The sequence below is a fragment of the Danio aesculapii genome, chromosome 25 (genome assembly GCF_903798145.1).
Source record: "Danio aesculapii chromosome 25, fDanAes4.1, whole genome shotgun sequence".
Taxonomy (NCBI): Eukaryota; Metazoa; Chordata; class Actinopteri; order Cypriniformes; family Danionidae; genus Danio; species Danio aesculapii.
The window spans coordinates 36,475,766-36,492,114 of record NC_079459.1 but is presented as its reverse complement, the minus strand read 5'-3'; the positions used below and the strand labels follow the sequence as shown (position 1 = coordinate 36,492,114).

General features: G+C 37.9%; 1 protein-coding gene across 1 annotated transcript in view; it reads right to left on the bottom strand.

The window, feature by feature from the left end:
• myo9ab (myosin IXAb) overlaps positions 1-16,349 on the bottom strand; it is a 77,393-nt gene that overhangs the window by 57,712 nt on the left and 3,332 nt on the right. Inside the window, exons 3-4 of the mRNA XM_056451545.1 lie at positions 881-975; positions 1-15 (exon numbers count right to left, since the gene is read on the bottom strand). The exon at positions 1-15 is cut by the window's left edge and continues 48 nt beyond it. Of these exons, the coding sequence (XP_056307520.1) occupies positions 1-15; positions 881-975 (110 nt within the window). The remainder of the gene's footprint in view (positions 16-880; positions 976-16,349) is intronic.

Below are 16,349 nucleotides of genomic sequence, written 5' to 3'. Positions count from 1 at the left end.
TTCTCCACATACGCTCTGAAATCATCAAACAACAAAGAAATGTTCTTCAATCAAATATATTCAACACAAACCCTCCAGACACAAACTCGGAATCATTACCAGATACAAATATATTATTGTTTCATTAACAAATATTCAATAATTTAATATTTAATACAAATTATTCAGAATTTCTAAATTGTACAGTAAATTTAACAATAAATTATACAAATTTCAGAATATCTACATATTCAACCATTAAATCTAGCATTTTTTAGTGCATGGGTAAAATATTACCATATTTCTGAACATTTATAAAGGTATTTTAGTCATGCACCATCATTTTACATTGTTTTTAGTCATGTATCAATGAATTACCATGTTTTATCAATAGTTTACCTTATTAACAGCCTGATTTTTAAACATTCTCGATTTTATTACCATGCTTTTTAAACATCTGCCATAGCAATACCATGTTTTTCACACATGCACCACAGTATTCATGTTTTTTTTAGAATAACCATTGAAACTTTTCCCATGTTTTTCAAATAATGGCAATGACATTTTTTCTGACATTTACCACAGTATTCCCATGCTATTGGTCATGTACCACAGTATTCCCATGCTATTGGTCATGTACCACAGTATTCCCATGCTATTGGTCATGTACCACAGTATTCCCATGCTATTGGTCATGTACCACAGTATCCCCATGCTATTGGTCATGTACCACAGTATTCCCATGCTATTGGTCATGTACCACAGTATCCCCATGCTATTGGTCATGTACCACAGTATTCCCATGCTATTGGTCATGTACCACAGTATCCCCATGCTATTGGTCATGTACCACAGTATTCCCATGCTATTGGTCATGTACCCATCGTTGGATCGAACTCACCCTCTGACGGTGCCGCTCTCCTGGTAGTTGACTTGGATGAACTTGCCGAAGCGGCTGGAGTTGTTATTATGGGCTGTTTTAGCATTTCCAAAAGCCTGAGAAGAAAAAAAAACGAAATTAAACACAATAAAAGATCAATATGTGAAACACAGATCAGATCCATGGGGAGTTCTTGATGATTGCTATGCAGTTACTAGGGTGTTTTGGGTGTTTACTGGTTTGTTTCTAGGTCATTGCTATGTTTATTAATTTTAATAATTATTTATTAATATTTTTACAGTACTGTGACGGTTGGGTTTAGGCTTGGGGTGGGGGTAAGCATTAAAAAATACAATTTATTGGGTAATTTAATAGGTAACATATATAATACTCGGTACAACAACTGTTTTTACGTTACTCTGACAGTTGGGTGTAGGGTTGGGGTGGGGGTAGAAGTTAATAAAATACAATAAATGGGAAATTTAATAAATAATAGAAATAATTCTCATTAACTTCCAGCCGCAAACGTATCCGATCTAGCATCAACCAATTGCTAGGGTGTTTGCCATGTTGTAGCCGGGTCATTGCTGTGTGATTGCTATGGTGTTCAGGATTGTTGCTATACAATTGCTGTTGTGAGTGCTAGTAGGGCTAGGCGATAATTCGATATCGATAATTATCACGATATATAATTTTTTTCGATAAAACGATAATGACCGTTCAATAATTGTTCAATAATGTTTATTAATGCGTAACACTGCGCAGGCATTTTGCAGCCGCCACTTCCAAATGCCACAAGTAGTTCAAGTTTACAGCCATACAGTGTTAGCTGCACTTGGGAGGAGTAAGAATAAAATAAGGTAAAAAAGGTCAGACAGACATTGTTGACTGGAAAACTTCAGTATGGAGCTACTTAGTTTTTTGCAATCCCACAAAAAACAGCAACGTGCACTGCAAACTGCACCTCGTATGACGACTCGTGCCATCAAAAACAGGCAACACCGCAATCCTGTTTCATTTAAAACAATGGCACCCTTATGAAGATGCTAAGAAATTACAGACCCAAACAAACCAGCGCAACTACCCAGCAGAGTCTCATGTCATCATTTTCGAAAGCCGTGCCTTACAAGAGAAAAAGGAAAAGACAGACGAAAGAGAAGATGGACAACACAATCTCAATGAACACTTGATGCTTGCTGTAAACTGCAGACTGCATTATTTAAGGGCATTTGTTACGACATTGACAGGATGTTTTGTTGTCAAGCTTATGTTTCTGTATTAATATTAAGATATTTTCTATGAAATCTGTAATACCACTATTGACCCTCAACAACAGTAAAATAACCAGCCTTTATATATTTAAAGGACATAATGACTGAGGAGAAATCAGATGCTCAAGACATAATCTTCAAAATAATGACATGTTCAAAATGCAGCACATATATGACAGACGTTTACAACAACAGTGGATCATTAATTAAATCTTTATTTTCCACGGAGCGAAACATCATCCACCAGCACAGTTGTGTAAGACCGGCACAAACAGAAATATATCTTTTTCTTTTAAAATGTTTTTGCACAGATTTCGTTTTGTATAATGTGTAACTTAATTATAGTGCAAGCTATGTTTTATTGACAAGTTATCTACAACATAAACAAGAAAAACTAATAACATCTCAGGTGAAGAGCTTCAAAACAAGTCTGCTATATCCTTTAGCACCAAAACAATTCATTAAACTGTTTTTACGGTTTGAATTTAATTCGTTTAACCAATCAGTTTGAATGAGCAGGACAGTCTTTACAAACTATTATCTATTTACAAACTATTAGCACTGATAATATTCTTATACTACTTCCTCAGAACTGTTAGGACTCTCAGAACTCTTATACGAGTTCCTCAGAAGAATGAACTCGGTCTGAAGGATAAGAACTCAGAAACTCGTTGTGTGAATGGAGAGGCTCCCTGCATGTCTCGCTATGATGCGGCATTTTTGAAATGAGAGTCTGCATAGGCCTATTTATTCCAGTCTGTCAGATAAAATTGGTTAAAACCAAGATCTGCGCATAGGGTTTTATGCATCCCTCAATATGTCAAGTGGGTGAGTCCTTAAGGTGAAGTAACCTGCCCACACTTGATTATGTAATGCATGGACACATCTCACAGCGCAAAGCATAACTGAACCTTTAAATGTCCACACTTAATCAGTCATCGATGAGGTTAATCGATTAATGGGTTATTGACAATCAATTGATCATCAAGTAATTGTTAACATCCCTAAATAAAATACAGTAAAAGATATTTCACCCTAAATTCACCATAGGCTACTCACTATTAAAAGGAGAGTTCATCAAAAACTGAAAATTCTGCCATCATTAACTCACCTTCTCTTGTTCCTAACCTGTTTTATATCTTTTTTTAATTTGTACAATAACTTGTAGGATAACGTCTTTGGTTGTTGAAATTTTAAACAGTAAATGCTCAAAAATGATTAAGGGTGCGTTCACACATGTGAATCGGTTCATTTGTTCTGAAACAGGGATTACAATTGTTACATTGCTGCTCTTTGTTCTTGGTGCGGTTCGCTTTCACACGAGTTTTTAAACGGATCAAAAGAGCTAAAACAAGTCATATGTGAGTAAACTCTCCTCACATTGGTCAGAGTTTCACGCTTTATTTTAGAGTCCCGCTCAGCTGTCATGCATATTTATTTAAGTTATGACGATGAGCAATAAGTGTGCGCACGACATGTCTGAAGAGCGAGGAGGGATGCGGTGGGTAGGGGTGAGAAGGGTGCGCGTTGAATTTGACGACCGGGAGGGAGATGCGCTATTTCCGGGAGATTATCACTCGTTTGCGGGCATCCGGGAGTCTCTGTGCATTTGCGGGAGACTGCCTGAACTTCCACGAGACTTGGGATGTCTGGAATGACCTCCCGCCCTATTCCTAATTAGGCCCACACGGAATCTGTGTGCGCAGATTTCTGCAGATTTTTAACCCATCATTAATTGTTTATTTACTTGAGTAAATGTGTGTAAATCTATATTTATTCAGCTTTTATATTAATTACAGTAATATTATTGACTAATATGAAAGTGTTCGTCTGATTTATGTACAATGCAGTTTATAAAGTAATATTTTCTGTCTTTTAGTAGAGATATTATAGGAGAGACTTGCTTTGTTTACCAAATAAAGTGAATCTAATTGGATTTGCATTTTAAACATTCAATACAAGTTAAAAAGAGATTATTTTTTATTTCATATATTAAGGTTTTAGTTATGAAACTCCCAAAATAATTCAGCAGAAATCCACAGATTTTTAGCAAAATTCTCCGCAGAAATAGCAAAAAACGTCCGCAGATTGCGTCTGGCCTTACTCATAATTCTCTCTTCATATAGCCGTATGCCTATTACATATCCATAAAACACTGTGATATAACCGGGCTCGGGTCGTATTGCTTTCTCACTACAATTGATCCACTCCAGAGTTCGTTTGAATCGAGCTGAGACCATCTCATTCAGGCGATCTCAGACCGATTGATTTCGGGATTGCTGGATTCACATATGCCAAATGAACCGCGCTAACTGGGCAAACGAGACAGGTTTTGAAACAATATTCTAGGTGTGAACACACCCTCAGATTGTTCTTTTGTTTATTATTTTATTATTTATATTGTCAGACAGCTAAAACATTTCACAAAATGTGTTAAATCAGCTGCACACAGGGATTGGCGTGCTGAAAATCCTTTTAAGTTGATAGATATAAAGATTCGACATTTATCGTGATCATTATCGATATCGACAGAGATGAAGAAAAGTATCGTGATCATTTTTTGCCATATCGTCCAGCTCTAATTGCTAGGTTGTTTCTAAGTCAATGCTGTGTGGTTGCTATGGTGTTTGCTAGATTGTGTCAAGGTCATTGCTATGTGGTTGTTTTGGTGTTTCTAGGTCATTGCACTATGGTTGCTAAGGTATTTAGGGTGGTTGCTGTGCAATTGATAGTGGTTGCTAGGGTCATCTAGGTCACTTTTATGTGGTGTTCAATTTGGTTGCCATGCATTCGCTGGGGTGTACTTAGGTTATATTTACATGGCTATTAAGCTGTCCAGCATGGTTGCTATAAGGCAGCTGTTTTGGTTGAAAGGGTGTCTCTAATCAATGTTTGCAACAATGCTACAGTGTTCATAATGTTTGCTATGCCATTGCTAGGGTGTGTCAATGTGATTGCACTGTATTTACTAGGGTCTCCATGTCTGCTTTGAGACTGTTAGTGTGTTTAGTGTGGTTGCTAGGGCTTATCTACAGAAACTCCTTACTACTCATTTGTTAGGGTGTTCAGAATGGTTGCTATGAGGTTACTAGGGTGTGGCAAGATTTCATCTACAGTAGCGCATTGCTATGTGGTTGCCGTGTGTGTGTTAATGGTTTCTGCCCTCTGCGTTTACTCTATAAAGCAGTCTCTCAGTGTTTTCTGTCAGCACAGGCCACAGATCAGCAGAAGGAAGCCAGAGGCGCATTCACACTGTCACTTCCTGTTAGCTGGCAGAATAAGAGTGTAGTTTCTCAGGATTGACTGAGCAGTGTTTACTGAGGACTGCAGACTGATGGCTTCATTACAGAAACACTCGTGCTGCAGTAATCATGATTATTCTGTTTCTGACACTAATGATAATCATGTTAACTGGCTAATTAAACAGCAGACCATCAGCTCTGGCCTGCAGACACAAACACAGCTTTAACAACACTCACAGCTCACATCTACTGGATGAACATCAAACACATACACAGGAATATAAACTGTGTAGCTGGAGGGGATTGTGGACAGTCATAAAAAAATAATAAAACAATTATTAAATATTACTGAAATAATTGTGTTTTAATAAAAAATAATAATAATAACAATAATAATAATATATTTTAGAAATCATTAAAATTATTACAAATATTTTACATTCAAAATTATATAAAAAAAATTGACAAATAAAAATACATTAAGATAAAAAAAAATGTAATATAAAATATCAAATATAAATTATAAATATTCTAATACATTTTTAAAATATGTAAACCCTGAAATATTTCAATATATAACGTTAAATAAATGTTTCAGGTACAGTATATTTTACATTCAGATATAAATTAAACAATTATTTATTTTATATAATATATATATTCTAATTAAATAAATGTTTAAAATACAAAAAGATTACATTTTTACTTAATATTTTAAATTTAAATACAAATAAAAATTGTATTACATTTTTTAAACAAAAAAAATATATATATATTAACCCATTTGTAAAATTTCGAACATTATATAATCTAATTTAACAATATATCTCAGCAAAACCTCCCCCAACTACATCCGTTTACATCAGTGAGAGTAAAATGAATGTTTGCATTCAGCTCATGTAATAATAGTCATACAGTAGACTCAGATAACTGAAACCTGTTTTTAAAGGACAATACTGAACACTTATGATATATAGGTCATAACACACACACACCACACACACACACGCACACACACACACACACACGCACACGCACACGCACACGCACACGCACGCACGCACGCACGCACACGCACGCACGCACACGCACACACACACACACACACACACACACACACACACACACACACACACACACACACACACACACACACACACACACACACACACACACGCACAGCATGCAAATACAGAAAGGTTTTGCATGTATATTTTGCCCAGGGCTGAACCTGACATTAACTACATGATAAAGTCTTACAATCACACAAAGGTCAGCTGATTCACGATGAAAACATGATGCTTCTAACACTGATTGTTACTTGCAACTAAATGCATTCAAGAATATATAACAAAGAAGTAGAATATGCAGCAAAATAATGAATGTACAAACGGTTTAAATCTAAAATTAAATTAAATTAAGTCAAAAATAAAATAAAAATAATTAAATAAAATCCAAAATAAAACATGCATCTAATGACATGCACAAAAATGTAATCCCAAAAATATATATAAATGTTCAGTTCTTCAGTTCTGCTTTACCAGGGGAACTTCTGCACACACAAACACAGGCTAAATGAGGATATAATATAGACTTCTTCTGTTTTATAATTGGATGCTGTTAAAAAAACAAAACTCCAAACTACCTAACAGCAAACATTTGCATTGCAGAAGTACAAACACACAGTTGTTCTCTAATGTGATGTACTGTAGATCAGGAGAAACTGATATTAAATGATAAACCAAAGACAGAGCTGATCATCTGATAAAGAAACAGCTAACTACTTAATACATACTGTTTTAGAAAAAAAGAGGAAAATATAAGTGCACATTAAGACAAGCACAGAGAGAAATGAGAATTATAAGGAATTAAATAGAGTAGAAACTGTTTTGATGAATTGAATGTCAATGCGTTTTATCTGTCAAAAACTAGAGACAGAAATTCTGTTCACTGCAGATGTGGTCAAATGATGAGGATGACGTAAATCGCAGGAATTTGTCAGATCGTCTAAAATTCTGATCTCATTTGAGCTGCTCTGTGGACGAAACTCAATCTCACATTCAGATTCCCTTGAGAATAATGACAAAGAGACTGAGAAACAGAGGGACAGATGCTTCAGAAATCATTCTCGATCACGCAACACAACACAAATGTGATGAGATGTTCTGGGTGGTTGCTATGCTGTTGCTAGGGTGTTTTTGGTGGTTGCTATCGTGCTTTTAGTGGCTATGGCGTTGCTATCTAGTCAATAGGGTGCTGTGGGTGGTTGTGATTGTGTTCTTGTTGTTTAATGTGTTGCTATCCAGTCTTTATGGTATTGAAGGTGGTTGCTATTGTGTTTTAAGTAGTAACAGTGTTGCTATCCAGTCATTAGGGTGTTATGGGTGGTTGCTATGCAGTTGCTATTGTGCTCTAAATGGTCACAACTTTTCCATCCAGTCAATTCAGTGTTATGGGTGATTTATATACAGTTAATATAGTGTTCTTAGTATTTATTGTGTTGCTATCCAGTTATTAGGGTGTTGTGTGTGGTTGCTATGTATTTTTATTGTGTTCTTAGTATTTATGGTGTTAATATCCAGTCATTAGGGTGTTGTAGGCGGTTGCTGTGCAGTTGCTATTGTGTTCTAAGTGGTTACGGTGTTGCTATCCAGGTATCACTGTGTTGTGGGTGGTTGCTATGCAGTTGCTTTTGTGTTCTACGTCGTTACAGTGTTACTATCCAGGTATTACAATGTTGTAGGTGGTTGCTATGCAGTAGCTATTGTGTTTTAAGTGGTAACAGTGATGCTATCCAGTCATTAGGGTGTTGTAGGCGGTTGCTGTGCAGTTGCTATTGTGTTCTAAGTGGTTACGGTGTTGCTATCCAGTCATTAGGGTGTTGTAGGCGGTTGCTGTGCAGTTGCTATTGTGTTCTAAGTGGTTACGGTGTTGCTATCCAGGTATCACTGTGTTGTGGGTGGTTGCTATGCAGTTGCTTTTGTGTTCTACGTCGTTACAGTGTTACTATCCAGGTATTACAATGTTGTAGGTGGTTGCTATGCAGTAGCTATTGTGTTTTAAGTGGTAACAGTGTTGCTATCCAGTCATTAGGGTGTTGTGGGTGGTTGCTATGCAGTTGCTTTTGTGTTCTACGTCGTTACAGTGTTACGATCCAGGTATTACAATGTTGTAGATGGTTGCTTTGCAGTAGCTATTGTGTTTTAAGTGGTAATAGTGTTGCTATCCAGTCATTAGGGTGTTGTGGGTGGTTGCTATGCAGTTGCTTTTGTGTTCTACGTCGTTACGGTGCAACTATCCAGGTATCACAGTGTTGAAGGTGGTTGCTATGCAGTTGCTTTTGTGGTCTACGTTGTTACAGTGTTACTATCCAGGTATCACGGTGTGGTAGGCGGTTGCTATGCAGTTGCTTTTGTGTTCTACGTCGTTACGGTGTTGCTATCCAGGTATGACGGTGTTGTACGTGGTTGCTATGCAGTTGCTTTTCTGTTCTACGTCGTTATGGTGTTACTATCCAGGTATCATGAGGTTGTAGGGGGTTGCTATGCAGTTGCTTTTGTGTTTTAAGTGGTTACGGTGTTGCTATCCAGGTATCACAGTGTTGTGGGTGGTTGCTATGCTGTTGCTATGGTGTTTTTCAGAGTTGCTCTCCAGTTCCTAAGGAGTTCTGAGTTATTACATTGCTGTACAGTATACGGGTGGTTGCTTTGCAGTTGCTAAGGTGAATAATAAACACCAAACATGCAGGTAAATTTCACTTACTGTAATTTTAGTAGAGGAAAGATAAACAAATTCCCCTTTCCTGGACAGCAATGCTTTAAATCTTGCACAATACCAGCATTAAATGTTCAGAAGAATGTGTTAAAACTGCTGCGTTTAACAGATGTTTCCTTAATGTTCCTCTAGCGTTCACTGAGTTGTGCTGATGTTTATACTACGGTGAGCTAGCAAACATTTAGCATCTCTGTGGAGGTTCATGAGAGCGTGAAGCTGAATCACAGAGACTCCACACAAGCCTGAAGGTCTCGTCAAACACAGCGGCTCATTCCAGCTGAACTGCATTATGGAGCTCTGTCAGTGTGTGTGTGTGTGTCGCTACAATCAATATTGCACAGTAGAGTAGTAAAAGCATTGGCAGCGCACACACACACACACACTGCTGACAGACGTGAGCTGATAGAGGAGGTGAAGCAGCTCTAAAGCCTCATCCATCATGACTGTCAGGACTGAAGGTCTGCTCAACGTCTGCAGGGTCAGAAGAGTTTCAGCAACCTCCCGAAAAACACACACGCACACAAACACACACGCACACACACACACAGGGCCACCCCCTTGATTTGGGGGTCCTAAGCAATTCCAGGGATGGGGCCCTAGCTTTTTTGAAAAATAAACTGAACGTTAAATAATAATAATAATAATAATATTAATAATTATAATATATATATATATATATATATATATATATATATATATATATATATATATATATATATATATAAATAAATAAACAAATTTGAAAAAACAAGTTCACAAACTATGTTCAGCAGGGGTGTCCAGACTGGGTCCTGCAGAGTTTAGCTCTAACTTGCCTCAACACACCTACATGGATGTTTCCAGAAAGCCTAGTAAGGGCTTGATTAGCTAGCCCAGGTGTGTCTGGGGTTGGATCTAAACTTTGCAGGACACCGGCCCTCCAGGACCGAGTTTGGGCACCCCGATGTACAGTTAATTAGCCATTTTTGTGATTAGATTTTAATAGTAATAATACTTTTAACAAACATTTAAACTAATTTAATTCAAGAAAATAATAAACGGTGCATTTAAATGATTACATTTAAAACAGAGGAGAAGCAGATGGGTTTGACAGTTTGGTGCTAAAACATTTGCTGTCGATATGCAGAGGAATGATTTGCTCTCAATGCTGCAGGTGTGAAAGATGGCTGTGTGGCACCGTGCCGCCTGTGAGTGCTCTGAGGTGGGGGAAAAAAATTAATCGACGGCATCACCCACAGCTCGTTGCGAAGAGTAACGTTAGAAACGGTACAGCACGGACACATGAGAGTATCTAAAAATCCCTAGTAACACCTAAAGTCGCTTTTTTGAAAATTTGGCACTAGGGGAGTCTGAAAAGTTGGTAATACTGGCTGGCAGTGGCTTTGATTAAAGTAACGCACTCACACCTCGCGCATGTGCAGTACGTACGGACGGAATGCTCCATTATTCATGGGGGCCCCTCGGTTTTGAAAAGAAGTATTAACATTAAAATCTTAACGGTTATAGACAGTTTCTACAACATATGATAGAAAACCTATAAAAGAGCTACATGAATAATATTGGCTTCTTGGTATTGGTCGGGGCCCCCCAATTCCCCGGGGCCCTAAGCTGCTGCTTACCTCACTTATTGGTTAAGTTCGCCCCTGCACACGAACGAGACATGCATGACCTCAAAAACATAAAATATACAGTGATACGGTGGCTGAGTGGTGTCACACTGTGGCCTCACAGTAAGAAGGTTGCTGGTTCGAATCCCGGCTGGGTCAGTTGGTGTTTCTGTGTGGAGTTTGCATGTTCTCCCTGTGTGTTTCCTCCGGGTGCTCCGGTTTCCCCCACAGTCCAAACATATAGGGGAATTGATTAACTAAATTGGCTGTAGTGTATGAGTGTGTGTGATTGTGGGTGTTTCCCAGTACTGGGTTGCGGCTGGAAGGACATCTGCAGTGTAAAACATATGCTGGATAAGTTGGTGGTTCATTCCACTGTGGCGACCCCTGATAAATAAAGAAAATGAATAAATGAATATATAATATTATGTAAAGTACAAGTGCTGCTTCATCAATTATGATGCACACATTAAAAAATATTCTGAATTGTATTTTATTTCTAAGATCAGACACTGGCAAGCGATCTCAGACAGGAAGTGTGGTTGAGTTCAGCTTCCTGTCAGTCCAGCCAGTGAGTATGGTCCAATACTGCAGATCCATGTACAGAAGACAGAGGGATGTGGGTGTGAAGCAGATAACAGATGTTCTGTGGAAGCGTGAAGAGGAACGAGTCTTATCTCCCACAAGATTACAGCGTTCAGGTTCAGTCAGGTCTGATGTTTCTCACATCCATACGGGCGTGAAGAACACAGTTAAAGTTCTGTGTGCTGTGCTGACTGTTATTTTGTTTCTAGGTTGTTCAGCTGATCACTATGCAGTTGCTAAAGAACTATGAATGGTTGTTGCACAGCTATATGGTTGCGGGTGGTTATCATGCAGTCGTCGGGGTGTTCAGGGGGTTGTTATATAGTTGTTAGGGTGTTCTTGTGGTTGCTATGGTGTTCAGTGTAGTTAGGATGTTTTGGGTCTTTAGGATGTCTGGGTGGTTACTAAGCACTTGTTGGGGTGTTCATGTGGTTGCAATGGTTACTATAGTCTTCTGAATGGTTGCTATGCTGTGCTGCTGAGTCCTGAATGGTTGTTATGCTGTTGTGGTGGTGTTCTGAGTTGTTGCTATGCTGTTGCTACAGTGTTCTGAATGGTTGTTATGCTGTTGCTGTGGTGTTCTGAATGGTTGCTATGCTGTTGTTGAGGTGTTCCGAGTTGTTGCTATGCTGTTGCTACGGTGTTCTGAATGGTTGTTATGCTGTTGCTGTGGTGTTCTGAATGGTTGCTATGCTGTTGTTGCGATGTCCTGAATGGTTGTTATGCTGTTGATGCGGTGTTCTGAATGGTTGCTATGCTGTTGTCGTGGTGTTCTGAGTTGTTGCTATGCTGTTGCTGCGGTGTTCTGAATGGTTGTTATGCTGTTGTTGTGGTATACTTAATGGTTGCTATGCTGTTGTTGAGGTGTTCCGAGTTGTTGCTATGCTGTTGCTACGGTGTTCTGAATGGTTGTTATGCTGTTGCTGTGGTGTTCTGAATGGTTGCTATGCTGTTGTTGCGATGTCCTGAATGGTTGTTATGCTGTTGATGCGGTGTTCTGAATGGTTGCTATGCTGTTGTCGTGGTGTTCTGAGTTGTTGCTATGCTGTTGCTGCGGTGTCCTGAATGGTTGTTATGCTGTTGCTGTGGTGTTCTGAATGGTTTCTATGCTGTTGCTGTGGTGTTCTGAATCGTTGCTATGCTGTTGCTGTGGTGTAGTGAATGGTTGCTATGCTGTTGCTGTGGTGTTCTGAATGGCTGTTATGCTGTTGTTGCAGTATTCTAAATGGTTGCTATGCTGTTGCTGTGGTGTTCTGAATGGTTGCTACGCTGTTGTCATGGTGTTTTGAGTTGTTGCTATGCTGTTGCTACGGTGTTCTGAACGGTTGTTATGCTGTTGCTGTGGTGTTCTAAATGGTTGCTATGCTGTTGTTGCGGTGTTCTGAATGGTTGTTATGCTGTTGCTGTGGTGTTCTAAATGGTTGCTATGCTGTTGTTGCGGTGTTCTGAATGGTTGCTATGCTGTTGTCGTGGTGTTCTGAGTTGTTGCTATGCTGTTGCTATGGTGTTCTGAATGGTTGTTATGCTGTTGCTGTGGTGTTCTAAATGGTTGCTATGCTGTTGTTGCGGTGTTCTGAATGGTTGCTATGCTGTTGTCGTGGTGTTCTGAGTTGTTGCTATGCTGTTGCTATGGTGTTCTGAATGGTTGTTATGCTGTTGCCATGGTGTTTTGAGTTGTTGTTATGCTGTTGTTGCGGTATTCTTAATGGTTGCTGTGCTGTTGTTGCAATGTCCTGAATGGTTGTTATGCTGTTGTTGTGGTGTTCTGAATGGTTGCTATGCTGTTGTTAGGATGTTCTGAATGGCTGTTTTGAGTGATCTAACACCTCTCAGGATTTGTCTGAATTGCTCCAGCAAAGTGCGACTCCTCAGACTCGTGTTGTTTTGGTTCTTCAGAGCCTGCGGATGTTTACAGGCTCTCCAGTGTCTTACAGGACATTTCCAGCCGTCAAGCATCAGGACACGAGCCTCTGAACACTTCAGCACTGCAGCGGTTTGATCTTAACCTGTTCTGAAGGGCTTTTACAAACACACGCAGAGACCTAGAAATAATGTGCTGAGCCGTCAACATCCACCAGCGTCTCGAGATGCACAGCTCCACTCCATACGCTCGCTGAATTTACTTCACAGGAGAAACATCTGAAAAGACTGAAGCCTCAAGCAAAGGCCATTTATTTCATTTTCTACAAGTTAACAGGCTACAGACGGGTCAGAAGTCAGTCTGACCTGTTAACTACTTAGAGGACTCTCTAGTTCTGCAGGCTAGCTGGAGAAAAGCACATATCTCAGAGTCAGAGACAGGACGGCCCCTGAGGGCCCGTTCACAGAGTGAAATCTGGATTAAAGCCATGTGTCGGCCCCACAGAGACACGAGGCCCTGATAAACACACACACAACAACTAGAAGAGTGACACATCAGCTGATAACAGACTGAACGTGAATGACACTGTTGATTTAATATCAGAATATCAGCTATTATAGGTAAAACCATCAAATATATACACATATATTTATTATATTAGTAAAATATACAGTGCTGAGCGTAATAAGTACAGATTAAATTCATATTTTCTGTAGGATACTATACAAGATTTATTTGTGCATTTTGTGCAAATTGAAATGTTATCTTACAGTTGCTAAAGGTGTTTAAACTCTTATTTTAGTGGATATAACTGATTCATAAAATCTATTTTCAATGTGAAATGGATTAAAAATATTCATTTTCAAAATAGGATGTACTCATTTATGTTGCACTTTATATTATTAACATGTAAGTAAACCGATATAAATATAAAAAGTAAGTACAGTACTATTACTATAAGAAGTTATTATTATTTATTAGTATTATTGTATGTGTTTTTAATTGTTTTTATTACATTTTTGCATTTATCTTTGTATGTATTTTTTACTGCTGCACATTTTATATGTCTGTAAAGTGCCTTGAGATGCTACTTTTAAAGGCACTATATAAAAAATAAAGTTTATTATTATTATTATTATTATAAAGTTCATTTATTCATTTCCTTTTTGGCTTAATCCCTTTATTAATCAGGGGTCGCCACAGCAGAATGAACCACCAACTTATCCAGCATATGTTTTACACAACGGATGCCGTTCCAGCTGCAACCCAACACATTTATTATAAGTAATAATATAAACTATTATTATGAGTAATTAAGTAATTTTTAATCATTAAAATAAATGTAATAAAATATAATTATTATAGATTAGAATAAACTAATTAAATTAATTGCATTTAAATAAAATCTATTATATGACAATAAAATCATAAGGCCAGGAATCTAAATGCTGCACATTCCCCAACCAGTGCATGTTCGTTTATTAAACAAATTCAGCTAACTATTGATGCTTTCAGCTACCAAGAATACTTTAACTGCATGACACATTTCACACATTTCAACATGGTTAAATATGCATAGCTCAGCTTCCTGTCAATATACTCAGAAATCTGTCATTATTTATAAAATACATGTTCACTATGACAACACCTATGCCAGTAGAACCTGAATATACAAAACCAGCTAAAGTGACTCCTATGAACAGATTCTTTTGATAAATCATTAGTGCACTAAAACCAATCAACCAAGTCTTGTTCAGAGTGACTCATTTGAACTGATTCTTTGGATGATTCATTCTAACAACAAACCAGTGCACTCTAATTAAGAAAAAATATATATTTTTAGGAATCACTTGCACAGCAAACAAACCAATTCATTCTAATTCAGAATAAGGACTTTGAACTGACTGTTTTAATGAATCACTTGCACAACAAACAAATCAATGAAGTTTGATTTAGAATGACTCAAATGAACAGATTCTTTTGATGAATCATTAATGCACTAAAACCAATCCACCAACCAAACAAACCAGTGTAGTCTTGATCAGAATGACTCATTTGAACTGATTCTTATAATGAATTATTCTAACAAATCAGTGCACTCTAATTAAGAAAAAAAATTCCTTTAAAGAATCAGTTTATCACAATTAACAACACAATTCATTCTGATTCAGAACAGATACTATGAACTGACTGTTTAAAAAAAGATCACTCACACAACAAACAAACCAATACAGCCTGATTCTGAACAGGTACTACGAGCTGACTGTTTTAACGAATCACTTGCACAATACACAAATCAATGGAGTTTAATTCAGAATGACTCATATGAACGAATTCTTTTGATGAATCATTAGTGGATTAAAACCAATCAATCAAACAAACCAGTGTAGTCTTGACTCATTTGAACTGATTCTTTTGATGAATCAGTCTAACAAACCAGTGCCCCGTCTAATTTAGAAAATGATTGTTTTAAAGAATCACTTACACTACAAACAAACCAACTCATTCTGATTCAGAATAAGTACTTTGAACTGACTGTTTTAATGAATCACATGTACAACAAGCAAATCAATGAGTCCGATTCAGAATGACTCTGATGTGAACCGATTCTCTTCATGAATCAGTGTAATAAAGAGCAGAAGCAGCTGCTGCTATCAGATGATGAAGAGCAGCTGTGGTTGACTCCTGTAAAGCGGATCTCAGATTACACACACGGCTCGTATTAAAGCCCTTTAATGGAAACTAATGATCAGTGGGATTTAATTATGTTGTAGCAAGGGCGATGATATCACTGTACTGAATATTAGAGATGATTCATACAGCAAACGTTCAGTAGGTTGAGTGAGTCTCACAGTAAAGAGCGTTACAGTACAAAAATACTGAAATAACAGTTCTATTATATAAATGAGGGTTCAAGCATTAAACTTTACACTATTCTGATTGGCTGATGGTCACTCTGAGGTGTTTGGTTATTGTCAGATAAAGGCACAGCTAAAGTAGTTCGGGCAGGTTTTGAGCGCATTACAGCTCCATATCACTCTGCTAAATGTTCAAAGCCTAGAGCGCCATATGTTGTCCAAAACTAGCCTAGAGCGCAGTTTGTTGTTCTAAACTACTAGCCTACAGTGCCGTTTGCTGTTCAAAACTAGC